The sequence below is a fragment of the Corythoichthys intestinalis genome, chromosome 19 (assembly GCF_030265065.1).
Source record: "Corythoichthys intestinalis isolate RoL2023-P3 chromosome 19, ASM3026506v1, whole genome shotgun sequence".
Taxonomy (NCBI): Eukaryota; Metazoa; Chordata; class Actinopteri; order Syngnathiformes; family Syngnathidae; genus Corythoichthys; species Corythoichthys intestinalis.
Genome location: NC_080413.1, coordinates 35,376,340 through 35,398,016, shown reverse-complemented (window position 1 = coordinate 35,398,016; position 21,677 = coordinate 35,376,340). Strand labels below are relative to the sequence as shown.

The 21,677-nt window shown below is 39.3% G+C and overlaps 1 protein-coding gene across 1 annotated transcript in view; it reads left to right on the top strand.

Moving 5' to 3' along the window:
• The window catches only part of ptchd4 (patched domain containing 4), a 75,067-nt gene that overhangs the window by 7,006 nt on the left and 46,384 nt on the right, over positions 1–21,677 (top strand). Inside the window, exon 2 of the mRNA XM_057823379.1 lies at positions 14,216–14,711. Coding sequence (XP_057679362.1) covers positions 14,216–14,711 — 496 coding nt within the window. The remainder of the gene's footprint in view (positions 1–14,215; positions 14,712–21,677) is intronic.

The window sequence follows — 21,677 nt, the reverse complement described above, 5'->3', positions numbered from 1 at the left end:
ACAGGATTTAAAGGGGAAAAACACAAAAATGAGCTCAATATCAGGATTACCAGATTCTTTATTAGCTGAAAGTCACATATTGTTATTTAACATATTGCCATCAATGGCAGCCATAGAATTAACAGAGACGCTATTATGTTGAAAGATTTTGGTAGCAACTTGATGGTTCCATTTTATTTTCAAACACAGACACATTATTTAAACGATATATCAATTCCTGGCAGGAGCATATCGATAACCTTTTGGGATACAAAGTATCACGATATATCACCATTTCGATATTTTGTCACACCCCAAGTTGTAAAAAACAATGAAGACAAGATAGATGATAATTCCTTAAAAAATAATATTTTATTACAGCTTCCTGACTAAACTGTAGTGTACAACTACTGCTTTAAGAACATAAACCTGATTAAAGTTTCAAATAAAGGTTCGGTTTAAATATAGGTTTAATAAAACATTAAAATAATTTCTCAGTACACAAATCAGACAAAAGTCCTGTTCATTCAAATAAAAAAAGTGTTTTTTTTCCCCACTGCAAAGCACTTTCCAAAGCACTGATAAAAATTGTGTCAATGACTCGTTTCTTTATACTCTGCTTCTTTATTCTCATTTATTTATACAAACTAAACAACAAAAACAATAAGGAGGATGCAGAATGTAATGAATCAGTTTTTTATCGAACAGTTGTTCTTTACTATCCAAATGCAATTTCAAAACACACTTGTATGTTATATATGAAGTGGTTATTTGTGTGGTTTCTGTTTCAAAAGAAATGACACATAACCATCAACAATAAATGAAGTGCTAATATGCTTCTCCAAAACACAATACAAACGGACACTTGAGAGACTAATTAGTATAATCGCTAACTACCTTAGCACTCCGGGCTAAGTAGGAACGTCTCATCAACAAAGAATACAAAAAATACAATTTGTTTCATATACTCACCGCTGACAGAGGCACAATGGATCTAACGAGACAATAGACGATCTAACTTTCGACACTTCGTAATATTATTGATTCAGCAACCCAACAGCAGCAGCAGCAGTAAGGTCGCTCTCTCTCTCTTGCTCCAATCACTGTCGCGCACGCAGCCTCACATTACACAAAAACAAGGACCCAAACATGACTGCTCATAGCTGCTGGAAAAAATTGCTAATAAAATTAATTGGCAACTAATTTTTTCATCGATTAGTTGTTGCCGCCTTCGTTAACGCAGCGCCTTGTGTCACCTCTTTCGTGGCAACATACAGTGGGGCAAATAAGTATTTAGTCAACCACCAATTGTGCAAGTTCTCCTACTTGAAAAGATTAGAGAGGCCTGTAATTGTCAACATGGGTAAACCTCAACCATGAGAGACAGAATGTGGAAAAAAAAACAGAAAATCACATTGTTTGATTTTTAAAGAATTTACTTGCAAATCATGGTGGAAAATAAGTATTTGGTCACCAACAAACAAGATTTTTGGCTGTCAAAGAGGTCTAACTTCTTCTAACAAAGTCTAATGAGGCTCCACGCGTTACCTGTATTAATGGTACCTGTTTTAACTCATTATCGGTATAAAAGACACCTGTCCACAACTTCAGTCAGTCACACTGCAAACTCCACTTTGACCAAGACCAAAGAGCTGTCGAAGGACACCAGAGACAAAATTGTAGACCTGCTCCAGGCTGGGAAGACTGCATCTGCAATAGGTAAAACACTTGGTGAAAAGAAATCAACTGTGAGAGCAATTATTAGAAAATGGAAGACATACAAGACCACTGATAATCTCCCTCCATCTGGGGCTCCACTCAAGATCTCACCCTGTGGCGTCAAAATGATAACAAGAATGGTGAGCAAAAATCCCAGAACCACACAGGGGGACCTAGTGAATGACCTACAGAGAGCTGGGACCACAGTAACAAAGGCTACTATCAGTAATACAATGCGCCGCCAGAGACTCAAATCCTGCACTGCCAGACGTGTCACCCTGCTGAAGAAAGTACACATCCAGGCCCGTCTGCGATTTGCTAGAGAGCATTTGGATGATCCAGAAGAGGACTGGGAGAATGTGTTATTGTCAGATGAAATCAAAATAGAAGTTTTTGGTAGAAACACAGGTTCTTGTGTTTGGAGGAGAAAGAATACTGAATTGCATCCGAAGAACACCATACCCACTGTGAAGCATGGGGGTGGAAAAATCATGCTTTGGGGCTGTTTTTCTGCAAAGATACCAGGACGACTGATCTGTGTAAAGGAAAGAATGAATGGGGCCATGTATCGAGAGATTTTGAGTGAAAATGTCCTACCATCAGGAAGGGCATTGAAGACCAGACGTGGTTGGGTCTTTCAGCATGACAATGATCCTAAACACACAGCCAGAGCAACAAAGGAGTGGCTTGGTAAGAAGCATTTCAAAGTCCTGGAGTAGCCTAGCCAGTCTCCAGATCTCAACCCCATAGAAAATCTGTGGAGGGAGTTGAAAGTCCGTGTTGCCCAAAGACAGCCCCAAAACATCACTGCTCTAGAGGAGATCTGCATCGAGGAATGGGCCAAAATACCAGCAACAGTATGTGAAAAGCTTGTGAAGAGTTACAGAAAACGCTTGGCCTCCGTTATTGCCAACAAAGGGTACATAACAAAGTATTGAGATGAACTTTTGGTATTGACCAAACACTTATTTTCCACAATGATTTGGAAATAAATTCTTTAAAAATCAAACAATGTGATTTTCTGTTTTGTTTTTTTCACATTCTGTCTGTCATGGTTGAGGATTACCCATGTTGACAAATACAGGCCTCTCTAATATTTTCAAGTGGGAGAACTTGCACAATTAGTTGACTAAATACTTATTTGACCCACTGTAGGTGGGCAGAGTGGCTAAAAATGTTTCTAAAGTAAGAGTAGCATTACTTCAAAATAATATTACTCAAGAAAAAGTATTCATCCAAAAAATTTACTCAATTACAAATAAAAAAAGTATTCAGTGAAAAGAATACTCAATGAATAATTGCTTACAATTGCTGATTTATTTTATTTTTTTACAAATGGTATATTTGTTTTCTCAGTACCATGTCAATTTTATTATACTGTTCTATAACCTATAACATATATAATATTCAGCCAGAGAAAATACACAGAAATAATTGAATTCAGACTATTCAAGCCTATAGTAATAAAATATCACCCTCTCAAAGAGCATGAGTGACCTCTAAGGGAGAGAAAGTTTCCTGCCATGAAATTAAAACAATCATATCTTTGGTTTTCGGTGGTCTATCGGTGCCAAATAAAACCTGGGAGGTAGAAATCCACGCTTTCAAGTAATGTTGAAGTATGTTACATAGTTTATTTCTTGCGGTACTTTGAAGACACCACGTGATTGAACAGGCTTGCGTGATCATATGACCGTTGACTGCAAGCTTGTGTCTGGTCATGTTACTGTATTGTTACATCTGATTAGTATACTAATGGAGTCATGTGATTATTGTTGCGATGTCTCATTGGTGAAACTGGTAGAGCTACTGTAGGCATCTTTGGTAAAAATAAAGTATATTCTAATGTGTAGAATACCAAGGAAAAATGTAATGACTCTAGTGCAGCCCAAAGTACCATAAAGACTAGCGTTTCTTCTTCACAAATCTACTCAAGCAAAAGTAAAACGTATGGCATGGTAAAACTACTCTTAGACGTACATTTATCTCAAAATGTTAATCAGGTTGTAACAGAATAAATATAATGTTTTACTTCTAGGCATGTGCTGGTATAATATTATGAGGGTATGAAAACCTTAAGCAGAAAATATCACGGTATTGCAATTACAGCTCCAAAATGTGTTACTTTGAGATATCTGGGTTAAAAAAAACAAATCCATTGAACATCATTTTTATTTTTCAAAACATATTAGCAAATTGAAACATAAGTATAGTGTTAAGTTAAAATACATTTAAAAAAAATAATAATAATAATAACTGAAATATTCTAAATAAGATTAAAATAAATGCAGTCCTTTAGTTGATCGTAAACCCACAGCAACAGCTCAACATTATTACTATAACAACAAAAACAATTTAATTATTTTCCATTAAAAACACGTGTGTATGACTCGTATATACATTATACACACACTCTCTTTTTCAACACAGACTGTTGCCAGGGGAAAAAAAAAAACCCCAGCATGTTTTACCACCACTAGACACATTAAACACTCTGGAGTTAACTCTCGCAGCTGGTGGGAAACATTCATGATATTATTACCTAACCTTTATTTTGTATAAATGCGAAATCATATTGGAGGTATTACTTCCTCAGCAGCCACCCGCCGCAAACATGGTTTACATGTTGTTTGGTCCTCCTCCTCTAAGCCACGGCTGTCTGTAACTTTTCTGTAGCCGAAGTATTCCCTTACCAGCGATTTCGTTTTCTTCAATGTGGGGAAGATGTTCAGGAGTTTCACCTCCTCCAGCCATTCTGTAGCACAGCTGACTCACTGACACTGAGCAACAACTGGTGGGGGAAGGTTGAGCCTTGTAGCTGCAAGCGAGGGATTTCTCACTTTTGGGACACAAAAAATAGCTAATACCTTTGGGACTGTATAATGGAAAATGTTTGCGGTTTTGAAACGGTGACGTTTTCATACTACGGTGTACCTTGAAACCGGTAATCAGCACATGTCTAGTGCTACCAAACTCTGCCTGGCACACCCTGCTGTGTGATCACATATTCAATATATGCTGTGTTAAGCAGCTCTTGCTATTAGCCTGCTCCAGAATAATGGGAGTGGGGCAAAACCCTTTCTTAACCAATGACGGGGCAGCTTTTTCATTCTAAGGAAAAACAAATCGCTGTGCAATATGAGTGAAAATGCTAACTATTCAGAAAAAATTCAGTATTGAAATTTCAGCTAGTACAACATTGAGAGGTTTTACTACAAATGACAGTTTCAATACTTCAAACTTTATTTGCGAACAAGGGCTAAAACAATCAGTTTTTTAAAGGATCGATTCTGTTTATTGTTTCACCGATTAATCAAATACAGGTTGTGATGTGAAACAATAAAATTTCTGTCTAAGGTCAAGTTTTTTTTAGCTGTTTTAGGAATTTTTTGATGTGCTGAATCCTAATATACTATTAATATTGCTCAGTAACATGAACCTTTTTAACTAAAGCCATTCTTTTTCTCTCAGATTTTTTTTAGGATCGATTCTGTTGATTGTTTCACCGATTAATCAAATATCGTTATGAAACAATGACATTTCTGTCAATGGTTAGTTTTTTAGCTGTTTTAGGAATTTTTGATGTGCTGAATCCTAATATACTATTCATATTGCTCAGTAACATGAACTTTTTTAACTATAGCCATTTTTTTCTCTCTTTTGTTTTAAAAAAACAAACATTTTTGATTATATACATACAGTATGAATTGTTGTCTCCTTTTGGCTGGCAATAAATATAAACGAGTATTTAGATTACGAACACTTAATGCATTGCAGAATAAATTTTAGTATAAGTAAAACAAATAAACAAGTGTTTATGGTTGCAATAATAATTATTTTGGCTTGTGACAATTACACTTTCAAAAGACCATTAAATGCATTAACAAAATAAAATTCAGATAAGACTTGCAGTCAGTATTGGTAAACACAACTAATAAGGTGTGATAATCACATCCAAGGGACAAGACTGGTTTCTTGAATATCTTTGACTTGAATATAGTATTTATTAAGTGCTGATGTTAATGTCAGTTTTGTGCCATAATAGCTAGTAAACAGGCTGTCCCTATGTTCATTCTCTCATCCTTACAGACGCGTGGCGCCTGACAGAGGGCAAAAGGTCAAAGAGGTGGTGGGCGTTGTGTATGTTGTCACCTGTGATTGCCTCAGTTTTTTTGAGGAGGAAGGACATGTAGTTGTCCATCAGTTGCCACGTTTACATGGAGCCAAATATTCCAATTACAATCGGAATATTTGTTCAAACCGAATAAATGCGTTCCATATAAACACCTCATTCGGAATGAACAGGCCCAAACCGAATGGAATTTCATTCCGATTCACAGGGGTGGAACATTCCTTTACCCAAACCGATTAGAAGTAAAATTATATCATGTAAACAGGGAAGCGGAATGGTGTCTGGTTGCTTTCTTTCTGCACATGCTCCGTACTGACGTGGTGACGTCACTTTGTGACGTAAGTAACGTCACTTGCAACATGGCTTCCAATCACAGCGCACCTAATTGTAGTCCGGCGGAAAGATTGTATTTAATTCAAACTTTAAAAGAATTGAATATAATTGCTCGCTTAGACGGGCGTAAAACGAGGAACAGTGAAGTATTTAAAAAAGTTCACGAGAGGTTACACGAAGCCGGAATAGACCGGAGCGTTGACCAGATTAGAAACCGGTGGAAAACCGGCTACTACAAGGCAAAAGAGCAAAACAGCAGAAGCGGATACGACCCCATAAAAACAACAAGTGGGTTAAAGTTAAAACAGCAGCACTCCGACGATCTATCTCCATGTTTTGCAACGTGACGCTTTGTTTTGATTAATCTGCGCATGTCAGACGGCAGTTGTCAAACGTCCTTTCGGAATAAAGGCAGTCACATGTAAACGCTGGATCGGAATAGATGAAGTGACATGTAAACAGCTGATCTGAAATTTCCATTCGGAATGATTTGAATCGGTATGAATAAAAGTCAGCATGTAAACGTGGCTAGTGTGACAAAGAACAGATAGCAAAGAATAACTGAAGACAGATGAATCCAGTTTAGTGAACAACCCAACATGTTTTTGTGTAGATTAATTGTGAAATGTGATGATGTAAAAATAATTTATATTTATCAACCACCTTTCAAGATATCTAATAGCATACTTTTATAAAAGCTGCAAATATTCAAATTGATATTGATATAAGATATTGGTCAAAGTCTTTGATGTTTAGTAAGAAGTACAAATATACAATTCGAGTACCTACAAACCCGAGCAAAAAGTAAGGAATCACCAGTCACCATCACCATTTGGTGCCAACTCTCTTTGATTGGAGTTGCCAGATCATCCTTGCAGGTCGGAGCCTTGCTGTGGACCATTTTTTCAATTTCCACCACAGGTTTTCAATAGGGTTAAGATCTGAGCTATTAGCAGGCCATGACATTGACTGGACGAGTCTTTCTCTAAGGAATGCTTTAACAGTTTTAGCTCTGTGGCATGATGCATTGTCATCTTGGAAAATGACAAACACATTTTCAATTGAAGGGATAAGAAAGATGTCTAAAATTTCAATGTAAACTTGTGCATTTATTGAAGATTTAACCACAGCCAGCTCCCCAGTGCCTTTGCCTGACATGCAGCCCCATATCATCAAGGACTGAGGGAATCTTGATGTTTTTTTCAGACAGTCATCTTTGTAAATCTCACTGGAACATCACCAAACAAAAGTTCCAGCATCATCACCTTGTCAAGAGTCAAGAATCTGCATTGGACTAGGTGACGATGCTGGAACTTTTGTTGGCAGCAAATTGATGAAGAATACTCATCAAGTCCATGCCTCAGAGACTGCAAGCTGTCATAAAAGCCAGGAGTGGTGCTACTAAATACTAAAGATGTGTTTTGATTGTTATTTCTTTGTTTGGTTCTCATGAATCCATATTTTTTTCCTCAGAATGGAGTGATTCCATATATATTTCCCTGCACTTGCTCCATAAAATTAACATTTAGTGACCACCACAATGTTTTTTATTCATTTCTTTTAGTGTTTCTGAATGATAAAGAGTTGCACTTTTGAACTAATTCATTATTTTTTGAACATCTCTTTTATCAATCCAAAGTTCCATTACCATGAAACAAGAATCGCAAAATCTTTAAAATTTCCTTTTGCAAAAGGTACTCTGCCAAGACGTCAGGAATCATCTCAAAAGCATTTGCTCATTTCCTTACCTTTTTCATAAATATCTCCTTCGGGAATCCCTATCAAATGATATTCAGAACCTTTTGCTAATTTCTTCCCAATTTTATAATTATAAGTCATTTTGCGCTACAAAATAGGGAAAAAGGTATAAAGATTTTAATTTATACCAGCGTAATTTTATGAATGTTGTTGCCTCTACGTGTAAGTTAGGCAAGACAGTTAGCTTGTTTAGATAAATGTTTTTTTAAGGGATCCTCGGACTTAAAGACTTGTAGGCTCTAATAAGCCACAATTGTTCTCTTTTACTAAAATATGTTATCAGAAACACATATATTATTGCCATTGATTTAAAAATCTATAATATTAGTACATGTTTTGATCTACAGAGAACGCTGTGTGTTACACACGCAATGTATGCTGGGGTGATGACGCGGTTGGCATGGGCTGTGAGAAGAGCTATGCTAGCTAGCAAGCGAAGCTAGTATGACGACTGGGATGATTTTGTCACATTCTACTGCTGGTCAGATTATTTTGTTACAGACATGTGGGATGAGTGTCATCCATACCTGCATCCAATTCCAGCGCATCAGCACTGTCTTTAAACCGATCCTAGGCGTCTTGTATTGAGTTGTTAGTTGTTTTTTGTTTGTCTGCCTCTCAACGTGGTTTTCCCTCATTTTTTTTTTTTTTAATTTATTTTGACCTACTGTCACTGACCCTTTTTTTGTCTTTCTTTTCGCGATTGCGTGTTTTTCGGTGTGTTCAATAAACCCTCTTACGCAATCCCTATACTCCAAGGAACAGACAGACAGAGCATGTGGGTGGCCATTGCTTCATAAGGAAAATCATGACTCTAACGTCACACGGAGGTATAGTCCTGTGAACTAAGTGGTCGTCTGTTGCACGGCAAAGGCAGGTTTGAATTCCGCTCGAGACTTTCATTTAATTGCTTTTGCTGCTCGTTTTGTGAAATATTTACAGTGTTGTCCCGCTCGTCACTTTTCCACTCGGGTTCAAATTGGAAGCGCAGAACTGACGACATGTTTATGTATCTAACGAGTGACACTGTGGAAGTACAGCAGCGCTACCCAGTGATGATGTCGTCAACAACAATGGCGACCTACTAGCAAAAAAATGTTTCAAATGTTATGAAAACAAAAACAAGACGTTTTTTTAAGAACTTTAATTTTTTTCTGTCCAAGGTTCCCTTTAAAAGTTTGGTAGGCCTACTATCGAGAGAGTTCATATGAAAGCATATTCGTCCATGAAATAAGAAATAGTGTGATATTTCTTATATTCTGATTGAAGCGAGCTTCAATATACACAACACACACACACACAAGTACGTTTACATCGGACTTTACATACAGGTAGTCCCCAGGTTACAAACAAGTTCCGCTGCTATGCTGGTGACTTAACCCGAATTTCCGCGTGAATCGGAATTAACCCTTTAAGTACCCCTAATTATCCCCTAAATCTCAAAATAACAATCCAAAAACACGTATTATACATCATTGTACTGTCCACGCCAAGACATTGGAGCTCAGTCCTAGCTAGACAGTGAGCTAAGATGTAATCTTTCCCCTCTCTACCACTCGGCTGCATGACTTCTTCATGGGATCAATTGCGCTCTTCCTTGTGGGTGCGCAAATACGTTCTTCTTCGTGTGTACATGCGCTCTTATCCGCGTGCAGAAGTACCACCTGATCTACGCTTCCTGCGCCAAAATAAAAGCATGCATCACAAAACAAAAGTCAACATTATAATCAAATACACATTTCACCAAAGGGCAGAACAGTCATATCAACAAAAAAAAGTAAAATAAAGATACTGTGAGGTGCAACAAGGTATTATTTATGCCACTTCAAAAACAAAAAAACAAAAAAAAAAGGCTGGAAACAAAATGGCGGACTAGACTCGCGTTGTAAAGTCGACTACCTAGCCAGGAGTACCTGTATCATAATGGAAATAAAACATTCTTTTTCCTGGGTCCTCAACTTTCAAACAAAATGATGTATCTTAACAATTTTGTTTGTGCCTAAGTAATATGGTATTTGTGATTGGGAAGAATTTGCATGGCATGCTTTAGAAACTGTTTTATGTATACAATCTATACAGTGGTGGATGAAGTATTGCTTTTTTTTAACTTAAAGAACAGATACAGCGGCAAAAAATTACTGAAGTATTTTAGTAGCCAAGACAAAATACTCAAGTAAAAGTACAAAAGTATTTGCTTTAAAAATTACGAGTAGAAAGAAAAAGTATTTTCTCCAGATGCAAAAAAATGTGGTTTATACAGTATATTCAAAGAAAGAACCAGAAAATTCAGTGACTTCTCAATTTTATTCCAAACTGTACACAATGGGAAAAAAATTAAACAATAAAACTGACTGCACTGTAAACAGTGGCTTAACAAGCTACAAAAAAGTCCAAAATTTAGATTAATAGCAGATTGCAAGCACCTATCAGGAGCATAACCCCACCTACCGTACACGAGTGTGCAGCAACCATCTGAAGGTGCGATGCTGTTGGTTTTTATTGGTCAATATCTTGTTCATCTGCCTAATCTTGCTTTTACTCGTGTTGCTGCCTCTAGTGCTCAGTTACGGTATCGTTGCATAGGGCTTATCGATTGCACCGGTGGCATAAAAACGAAACTGTCAATTCACAATGACATACAAACAAAAGTGACATGTAATGCAGACGACAAATTGAAAAGTAGTGGAGTAAAAAGTAGATACGTGCTGTAAAATGTTGTGAAGTCAAAGTAAAAAGTACCACTTCATATTTGTACTTAGGTAAAATTTTTTGTATCAGTACTTTACGTATGTACAGTAACAAAGTACTTTTACTTCATTACATACCACCACTGACTTTATATAAAACAAAGATACTGTATGTTCTCCAGTCTAGAGCTGTCCTTAACCGATCACTCGATTGTAAATCAGTGATGATCATGTAATTTTCAGTTAAGCGATAGTGACTGACTACATTAACGCAGGGTTCAACACAAGTCAAGACTCTATTTCATCTTCATGCTTCACTCTCCAGGCATGACCAATCAACTGATTATGGAACTATTACATTGGTGACACAGTTGTTTTGAGAGTAAATTGATTCGCCATGCCATAGGAATAGGGCATGGGAATAACATGTTGAAAAGGTTACTGTTACGCTGATCACATGTAAACTAAGTTCAATGCACGGAGTTATTGCAGTGTGCTTGTATGACGGATGCCAGCACGCGGTGTGCAAAAAGTACCATCGGTCAAATCTCACTTTACAAAAGCCTTAAGAGGAGCACAAGAGTTCAAGCTCACAAGAGTCACGTGAAATGATATGTTGGTCTGCATGCACACCACAAACGGTCTTGCTGCTTATTATTTACATAAGCATTTTCCAAACCTGGACAAACAGCAATACTCACGACATTTTAATAGTCAGGTCAGACAAGTTTGGATGCCATTATGCTGCCATTCTACAATTGTGTTAGGATTATTTAAAGTTGATAAGAAGGCATGAAAATATTATTGCAGTTATGAAAAAAAGCATATTTTTAAAAGCAATTACATTGAAAACTATTGAAACTATTGAATCAAGTTGCCAGCCAGACGCAGTTTCTCGATCTGAACTCAAAGGCGCACAGCAGTGACGTAACAAAACAGCCCAACCGGTCTGATTGGCTGTTTAAAGTGCGTACGACAGGAGAAAAAAAGTCTTAAATAGCATTATTATGTGAATTAGAATCATATTTTGAGACGACTCGACTATATACAACAATTTGGCAAAGCGCAGATGACGAGAAATTAGTCTTTTAATCTGCCACGCCTACCAATATAGGGCTCTAGCGTCCCCAAAAGGTGGATGAAGTCAGCGGGAGAATGGTTTCATCTGACTTAGTATGCAGCCCATTGAGGATAAATTATTCGTAATGAGGAAAACGTGACAAAGAGAGCCGTAAAATGTCATTGTTTCAGGGTCTCTACTCCAAAAGTTTTACAAGATATTATTTTTATCCAAGTATTTTCCCCAATAGCTAAATAAATGTCTTGAGAAGGACCAGTCAGCCCGTTGAGGGGGAATTATTCAAAACGAGGAAAATGCGACAAAGAGAGCCGTAAAATGTCATTGTTTCAGTCTCTCTACTCCAATATTTTCAGAGGATATTATTTTTATCCAAGTATTTTCCCCAATAGCTAAAATAAATATGCTCATGACAAATAACAGTCTTGTGCTAAATGGAATATGAAATAATAAAAATGCATTTATTTAGTAAGACATAGCAAGACTCCTCCATAATGGTCAAAACTGTCGACTTCACCTTTACTGTCGCACCTCCCGAACGATATTTTATGCCACCGTAGTTGGACGGGCTTTTGTCATTTCCCTGCCGGCTTCGGAGAATGTAAACAAACCAAGAGGTGTGACAGCTAGCCGACACGCTAACCCGAACCGAGTGATGTGTCAAAGTCTTCGAAGTGGAAAATCACACATAACTAGCCCGGTTCATTTCACTCGGCTGCGGGGTTGTTGATTGTCTTCGCTGATCGGCAACCCACCTGGCAGCGAGCAAGTTAGAACTCGTCGTTTCCCTGCTGGGGGCAGAGGGCTCGTTTGCGGGGAAGCAGCTGGACAATGACCGCTGGACAATCCGGGCGATGTCGGAGGAGATCGTAGCTGCCAAATGGTCAACACGAATATGGCAAAATAATGCTTTACTACACGGCGAAGACGTAAACAGCGAGAGAGTCATAGGAGAGCGGCTGCAGTTGTTGTGCAGCTAACATGACAGAATGTGTCTGAGAAGAGCTACATGCCCATCCATGATCACATGCCCATCCATGATCAAACGAAAGTAAATAGTCCTTTATTTAAAGAAAGTTTGTAGTGTTTACTTTGTAATCGCTGTATTCGCAGCCATTTTTAAAACAAAGTTGCAATTTCTAATCGGGTGGAAAATTTGACAGAACACCGGGCACATGAAGAGGGCAATAAGCAGAGTATAGTGCTCTCCCGGCGGGGGCATGTGTGACCGGCCGCCGGCCGAGTGGACAAGGAGCATGTCAGCCACAAAATGCAAGCCACCTACGTATTAAAATGATCCCAGTATTTGACATAATACAAAACACGATGTTTATTCACTTCCTTGTAAGTCCAATGGTCCCACAGTAGTAGGGCTTGTTTTGGCCAATATCCACCGGTAAATGGGAACCTTTTGAAACCCCAAAAAGGCTAACACGCCTCTCCCTGGTGCAGCAACATTTTTCTGCAGCCGTTTGGCTGGCGTGATATGAAGAATATACAAATTACTCCGCAAAAACAGCTGAATCCGCAGTCGTTCGGCATACTGTAATATTGGCTGTATACTGAATATGACTATCCCGCTGACATCACATTAGCAATCCTGGTCAAAACAGGAAGTCGCTCATTTTCATTGCGCGGGATTCAAAAAACTAAATAAATATATCGATCGCTTTCACACATATCCACGCTGTCCATTTCATTCAGGAGCATAAAATACCTCAGAAAATATTAAATAAACATGCTTTTTGCTGTCATAGGCCCTTTAAGAGGGAGACGTCTGATTGACCGCAGGTGGGCTCCGTTTAGAAAAAAATGCAAGTGTGTTTCTCAGCTGCGTGAAATGAGTTTCAAAAAGATCAACACACTCGTGAGTGGGAATTTCAATTTAAAAGTACGTTATAAATTCGCGTAAGACAATTCACACACAGGTTTGATGACTGTATGTGTGTTTCATGTGATATGTGTTTACGAATCGTACAATGGGTGTGTGTTTCGTGTTAAATGTGTGTGTGTTTCAAATCACGTGTGTGTATAAATCCCACAATGCGTGTGTGTTTCATGTTAGATGTGTGTGTTCATTATGAGACTGTTCTAGCCCCATAGAGAAGTCACCAGTTGTCGTCACTCATAATCACTCAGAAGTTAAGAGGCCATGTTATGAAGTTAATTGAATTGACACAACTTTCATAGTCACCAAAATTGTAAAATCATGTTGTCGTATGTATACATTTGACCCTGCAGATTTGGTCATTTTTACTGTTTCTCCATAATGAAGTCATAAAGGAACCCAACTTCATTAATATTTTTTTTGTGATTAAGAAGTATCTGTTCTAATCACTCTATCAGCATTGTAGTGATAACTGGAAACTCAAGAGGGCCATGACATTATGTTCTTTACAAGTGTATGTAAGCTTTTGACCACAACTGTACCTTAGAATAATAGAAGATAGAGATGAAACCTGCTGCTAAACAAAAAAAGATTCCGTTGTTTGTTGAAATCTTCTCTCTTGTCCTTCAAACTGCTTTCAGGATGGTCGAGTGTCCTTCATCGGTCATCAGCTGGGAGGCGTATCCTTCTCACCAAACAGTCGGGACCAGCAGGTTAAGTTTGCCCGTGCAGTCCAGATCACCTACTACCTCCGCAACAACGGACCTGTGGTGCAGGATGCCATCGCAGAGCGCTGGGAAAATGAATTCTGCGCCCTGGTTAGTCGGATATCTACTGTGGAAGCACCTCATGGACCGGACCAGCTCCACATCCACTCTCTCACCTCCTTCAGTTTGTGGAGAGACTTCCATCAGACAGGAGTGCTAGCCAAGGGGGAAGTGCTGGTTAGCCTGGTACTGGTGCTTCTGGCTGCCACCATTTCCAGCTCCATGCGGGACTGTTTGAGGGGGAAACCCTTCTTAGGCCTGCTAGGAGTGTTGACCATTTGCATTGCCAACGTGACAGCCGCAGGAATCTTTTTCATATCAGATGGGAAATTCAATTCAACACTCCTGGGGATTCCATTCTTTGCCATGGGTGAGTATGGGAGTGTGTTTAGTTTTATCGCATGTCCATGTAAGCCTGATTGGTCGAGTGAAGGAATGAACCAATGATGTAAAAATCATGTTTTAAACCAGTTCGCAGAAAGATCCAGAGTACCGGTAGTCTTTTTTTAAATTTTTTTATTTTTTTTAAAAGACTTCGTAAAAACTAGCGATTGTAAAATTTAGGGCTGCAGCTATCGAATATTTACTGTAAGTAATTGATTAATCTATCAATCAGTTAGTTGGAATAATCGAGTAATCAGATTATGAACATTTTAAAACATAAATACATAACACAACATGTTTTTAAAATTTAAAAAAAAAAAAAAAAAATATATATATATATATATATATATATATATATATATATATATATATATATATATATTTATATATATATATATATATTTCTAAATAAGATTAAAATAAATGGAGTCCTTTAGGTGAGCCTAAAACCACAGATCAACATTATTACTATCAGAACAAAAATAATTGAATTATTTTCCATAAAAAAGCACGTGTGTATGACTCGTATCATGTTTACATTATACACACTCTCTTTCTCAACACAGACAGTTGCCAGAAAGAAAAAAAAAACACGTTTTACCACCGCTAGACACACTAAACACGTTGGAGTTAACTCTCGTAGCTGATGGGAAATGTTCTTTACAGTGTTTACCAACCTTTAATTTTGTATAAATGTGAAATCATATTGGAGGTATTGCGTCCTCAGCAGCCACCCTCCGCAAACGTTGTTTTACATGTCGGTTGGCCCTCCTCATCTAAGCAGCAGCCGTCTGTAATTTTTCTCTAGCCGAACTTTTCCCATACCAGCGATTTCATTTTGTTCGATGAGGGAAAAAGGTTAGGAGTTTCACTCCTCCAGCCATCGTGTGGCACAGCTGACTCACTGACACTGAGCAACAAGCGGTGGGGGAGGGTTGGGCCTTACAGCTGCAAGCGAGGGATTTCTCCATGCATTTTTGGGACATAAAAAATTAATACCTTAGGGACGGTATGACGTACAATTTTTGCGGGTTTGAAACCTTGACGTTTTCATACCACAGTATACCTTGAAACCGATAATCGGCACATGTCTACCATACATTCAATCATATTCCTCCCACCTCCTCTCTAGTCTCTTCTATTATATAAAGTTTAGCTTGCATTCATCATGGATGTCGCCAGATATATTTCACTGGGGCACGGGCCACAGTATTGATCTATCGGTGCCCCAGTATAAATTTCACTGGTTAAAAAAAAAATCATAACAAAATAAAATACTTTAGAGTTTTAAGTCTACATAGCATAAGCTACAGAATGCACCTATTTAATATGGTCATATTACTATATTCACTCCATATAGACAATCTGCACATGCATACCTGTCAAGTTGTACGGTTTTGGCATAATTTGTACAAGTGAGCACTGATTTTTAATCGTGTACACTGTTCGCTCAAAATCTGTACGTTTTTCGTGCAGTACGTTTTTTTTCTGCGTTCGAATTTTGTCACCATTTCGTTAATGAGACAATGTGCGTTACTATGCGTTACTACATTGGTTTAATGACACGAGAAAAGTCAGAGACACGGAGAGAAAAGAGCGGGAGTGGGAAGGATGGAACAGTGTTGTGACGCTGTAGCAAACACGATGCTAGGCTGTGTGGCTCCAACATCTCCTGACTGTAGCAGACAGCCTACAATATACGCCTAGATATCACATGCATATAGAACTACATGCAAAATGACAGACTCCCCAGCGTTAGTAAACAGCCGCATTTTTAAAGCAGTAGATTTCTCAGAGAGCCACTGTTGTAGTGAACCTCCGTAGCGAACCTAAGTAACTTTTCATTTAAAATACTCCTAAATCGGCAAAATCTTGACTTGAATCTATCTTATCTAACTTTCACATGTAGAAAGTCAACAGAAGGGAACTAATGCAAAAACGGGAGCAATTTTAATAACTTTAACAGTTGATTCACAACATTAAATGACTTCCAAACACAGCCAAGGTTACTGTTTTTTTTAGGGCTGTCAAACGATTAAAATTTTTAATCGAGTTAATTACAGCTTAAAAATTAATTAATCGTAATTAATCGCAATTAATCGCAATTCAAACCATCTATAAAATATGCCATATTTTTCTGTAAATTATATATATTCTGTAAAATAAATTGTTGGAATGGAAAGATAAGACACAAGATGGATATATACAGTGGTGAGAACAAGTATTTGATACACTGCCAATGGGAAAATCCATTGGCAGTGTATCAAATACTTGTTCTCCCCACTGTACATTCAACATACGGTACATAAGGACTGTAGTGGGCATTTCACTCTACTGTCATTTAAATCTGTCTATGCTGTCCTCACTCCGAAGCGTCTACTTTTTCCAAAGCTAGACAGCTAGTGAACGACGCCTTAATAATCAGACTTCTTCCTTTTTCATCTGATTTATTAATAAAATAGCCTCAAACCATTGTCCTCTTTGGACTGTCATAAAACTACCAAAAAAAAGTACACAAGCATTGCATTAGTGTAAAGCGCTTTGAGCACCTTGAAAGGTGGAAAAGCGCTGTACAAGTATAACACCATATATACATATATTAGCAACAACGTTAGCTTAGCACGCTATACAGGTTCACTAAACATAAACAAAAAGCGTCTCATACAAAAAATAGAACATTTCGCTTATTAACATAATATGTACATTCTTTACAACAACCATACTTACGGACAAATCTTGTCCAAGGATCATATAAGCACAACATTACAACGTAGGCTTCAGCCCGAGACCATAAACCATGTCGCGAAGCGACCACAAGAGTTCGCTGTTGTGCTGCAGCACAAAAAGCCTTGCTGTAAAACTTACCAAAAGGCAGAATACTGCCTGAGCGGGACATGTGCGTTAATTGCGTCAAATATTTTAACGTGATTAATTAAAAAAATTATTTACCGTGCGTTACCGCGATAATTTTGACAGCCCTAGAACTTTTTTTGGTTTTGTTTTTTTGAAAAAATGGGGGAAAAAACATGAAAGGTAACACCAGTTACTTTGCCAAGTAACTAATTACTCTTATATTCAGTTAACTGAGTTACTAACTCAATTACTTTTTGGGAGAAGTGATTTGTAACCGTAATTAATTACTTTTTTAAGGTAAGATTAACAACACTGGTCATAAAGATGAAGTCTGCAGACTGAAAAGTGACGATAGCGGAGATTTTATTCTGCCATTTTGTTGCCGAACACAATTTGCCTGCAACTGTTGCTGATCACTTCTCAGAATTAGCTAAACAAATGTTCCCTGACTCAAAGATTGCATCGGTAAGTTAATTTTATTAATTCGCCTTTTTAATTTATAATTGGACACACTAACAAACAACCTTCAAGTCAAACTGAATTGCGAGCTGAAGTGCAGCCATCAACAGACATGATAGAAATTGCCAAAAGTGCTACATACAATTAAACAAAAGTCACGGCTGCCTCCTCACCACAGGCCCCGCCATCCCTGCACCTTTTTTAAATGCACCACACACATCATACTCCACAGGAGAGCTCCGGCAAAGGGCGGTGGGACGGGCGGCTGGACAGAAACTCCATGCTGCGGTCCCACTGCCCCAAGCCAAGCTCTCCTATTTTAATGCATACATTGCACTACCCTCCCCTCACACCCCCATCACGGTGCTGGGTGATGGCTGCCAGTCGGGAACCTGGCAGCCACAGTAATAGGGTGGTAGGTGGGTCCCACACTTTTTCTATATGGCGTGGCTCCCGGGGTGTGGCCTCCCCTCTGCCTCGGCTGCCGGCCGCGGGAGTGGGTTGGGGGGTCGGGTCTCCGATCTTGCATCGCCCCGTGGCAGTTCCTGGGCGTTCTCCTGCCTCCGCCTTCCCCTCTCTTCTCTGGCTGGGTATCCGCCCTGCGCTCCGTCGCGGGTCGCTGGCTGGGCGCCGGTGTATCAGCGGGGTGTCGCCTGCACCGGCGGGGGACCCTGCCTTGCCTGGGGCTTGGTGGGCCGCTGGGGGTCCCGTGGCGTGCCGTGCCGGTTGGGGGGCTGTGGCTGTGGCTCGTGGCCCGGGTGGGCGGGCGGGGGTGGGTGTAGGCATGGGGTTGGTGATGCATCCCCTCCTGCCATCCCTGAAGGCCTGTTGATGGGCGCGCGTGTGGCCCGGGGGACCACCCTGGGTCCCGGGGGGGGGGCGGTGGCTCCTTTGCTGGGCGGCGGGAGGAGGGATGGGCTGCACATGGCCCCCACACACCCCCGCCCGCCCTCCCTCCCCGGGCTGGCTGGGTGGGGGCCGTGGCCCTGGGTTGGCGCCCACGCGGTTTCTCCGCCCGTCTGCGTGGCTGTCGCGCGCCCGGTGGGGCTTGCGTGCTGCTGGATGTGGTAGGGCATGCTCGGGTTGGGGGTTCCGGTGCCGGGATTGGCGATGCGGCGGCGTAGGGTTGGTCGCCAACGGGCTTACACTCATAAGAGATTCACACGATTACTGGGTTCTAGATCACAGAACTGATTTGGGTACACTCTACCCCTTTCAATCACTTATCTTATAGTCTTATAGACACCCCCACCCCCATTCTCCTCTTTCACTGGCCAATTGGCCCCCACATGGTGTAAACCGGAAATACATCTCGCTGACGATAGCACCAGCATATCAGTAACTAGATTAGATGTTCAATGTATTTCTTGTTGTTGTTTATGTGTTTCTTTTCTTTCTTCTCTTGTATTTCTTTTCTTCTGTCCCCCCATAATCCCTTCCTGTTCGCTGCTTTATCATAATAAAAAGGTATTTTGAAGGATCACAATGGGAGTATGTCAGACTCTCCATGTGAAACATTAAAACTGTTCAGAATCCGGGCACTTAGACTTCCATTCTCTGTGTCAAACAGCTGAACAGGACAGGTTTAAAAAAAAAAAAAAAAAAAAAAAAGTCACTGTTAAATTTTAGTAATCATAATGCAGCTGAATATCTTGATTGTTCTTTGATTGCACCAGGTTATATGTGACAATATTACCAATAAATTCATATTATTAAAAAAAAAAAAAGTTTTATTTTTGTTTCATATTGCATGCTATATAAAACGTAAGATTAGTCACCAATTTGTAAGGGCGTACGTCACTATTTGTGAGATTGCCAACGGCCTCGGGTTGACAGGTATGCACATGGCTCCTTAATGTGGTAATTTATGCACATAACTTTGGCTGTGATAGGCATATGAGTTGAAACTTTTGCGAAGCACTTTGGGGGTATATTCTGCATTCATATATGTCAGGAGACCTGAGTCTGAGTTCCAAAATCGAAATATCGTTCTGATATGTTGTAAAGTCCTAATGGAGGATAAATCCATGTTTGCTACAAAGAGAAGTAGCCTACTTTGATGCTGCAACGATACATCACAAGTTGAGTGACTGTTTGGCGCTTTGTAATAGAGAATAATTTCTTTCGATTACTCCAACAACACGTAAATGCAGCATCAATATTATTGTGCGTGTGCCAATCATACAGCCACGGTGCAAATGACACCTTCCCACCTGTTTTACAGATTAGTGACAGGTAAACTGCACATCCTTGTTGTTCATTTACACCTGTTTGTTTGGATGCCTATTCCCATGAGTTGTGAATTTAAACGGTTCAACTGTACTCTTTACCTATCAGGCAGTTAACTGCAGTAAAGCTCTAGTCGCAAATTGAAGTAGCAGATTAGCTGCCATCTATTAGCTTACTGGCTATGAATATAATGACAATTTGAGTGAGAGGCTCCCACTCAAGAGCTTTGTCTAATATTGTGTTAAAATGATATGTGGAATTTGAACTGTATTAATACTGATGCTAATTATTGCTATTTGTTTATAAGACCAAAATATGACTCAACCTGTATGAATTTTTTATCTTTGGGATATAACCTGTAACAATTTTGTATGTGTGCTCATCATAATTTCCAGCTTTTTTTTATTTATTTTTTTTTTACCAGCATTTTACTTGTTACTGCAGTCCCTGTAATCTATAACAAGATGTATTAATTTTTATTTCTATCTGACTCAAACAGCATTACTCTTGCAAATGGATATTAGAAAATTATTTGCTCGCAGCAAGGATAAATCAGCAAGGAGGTAAGGGAGAGGTAAGCTTGGCAGCCCACCTAGGCAACATAATCGACATTTAGGTCGCAACTTACAGTGGTATGCCTCAGCATCTCAATGGGGTTCAAGTCTGGACTTTGACTTGGCCACTCCAGAACATTAGCCACGTTTACATGCTGACTTTTATTCATACCGATTCAAATCATTCCGAATGGAAATTTCACATCAGCTGTTTACATGTCACTTCATCTATTCCGATCCAGCGTTTACATGTGTCTGCCTTTATTCCGAAAGGACGTTTGACAACTGCCGTCTGACATGCGCAGATTAATCAAAACAAAGCGTCACGTTGCACAACATGGAGATCGATCGTCAGATCAGCTGCTGTTCTAACTTTTCGAGTGGAAACAAAACTTCAGAATGACACGCCGTTCATTTAAAAAGTTGTGTGGGTGCGCTGTGCGTGTGCTTGGAAGCCATGTTGCATGTGACGTTACTTACGTCACCAAGTGACGTCACCACGTCAGTACGGAGCATGTGCAGAAAGAACGCAACCAAACACCATTCCGCTTCCCTGTTTACATGATATAATTTTACTTCTAATCGGTTTGGGAAAAGGAATATTCCACCCCTGTGAATCGGAATGAAATTCCATTCGGTTTGGGCCTGTTCATTCCGAATGAGGTGTTTATATGGAACACATTTATTCGGTTTGAACAAATATTCCGATTGTAATTGGAATATTTGGCTCCATGTAAATGTGGCAATTGATTTTGTTATTCTGAAACCATTCAGTTGATTTACTTCTGTGTTTTGGATCATTGTCTTGTTGCAGAGTCCATCCTCTTTTTAGCTTCAACTGTCTGACAGACGGCCTA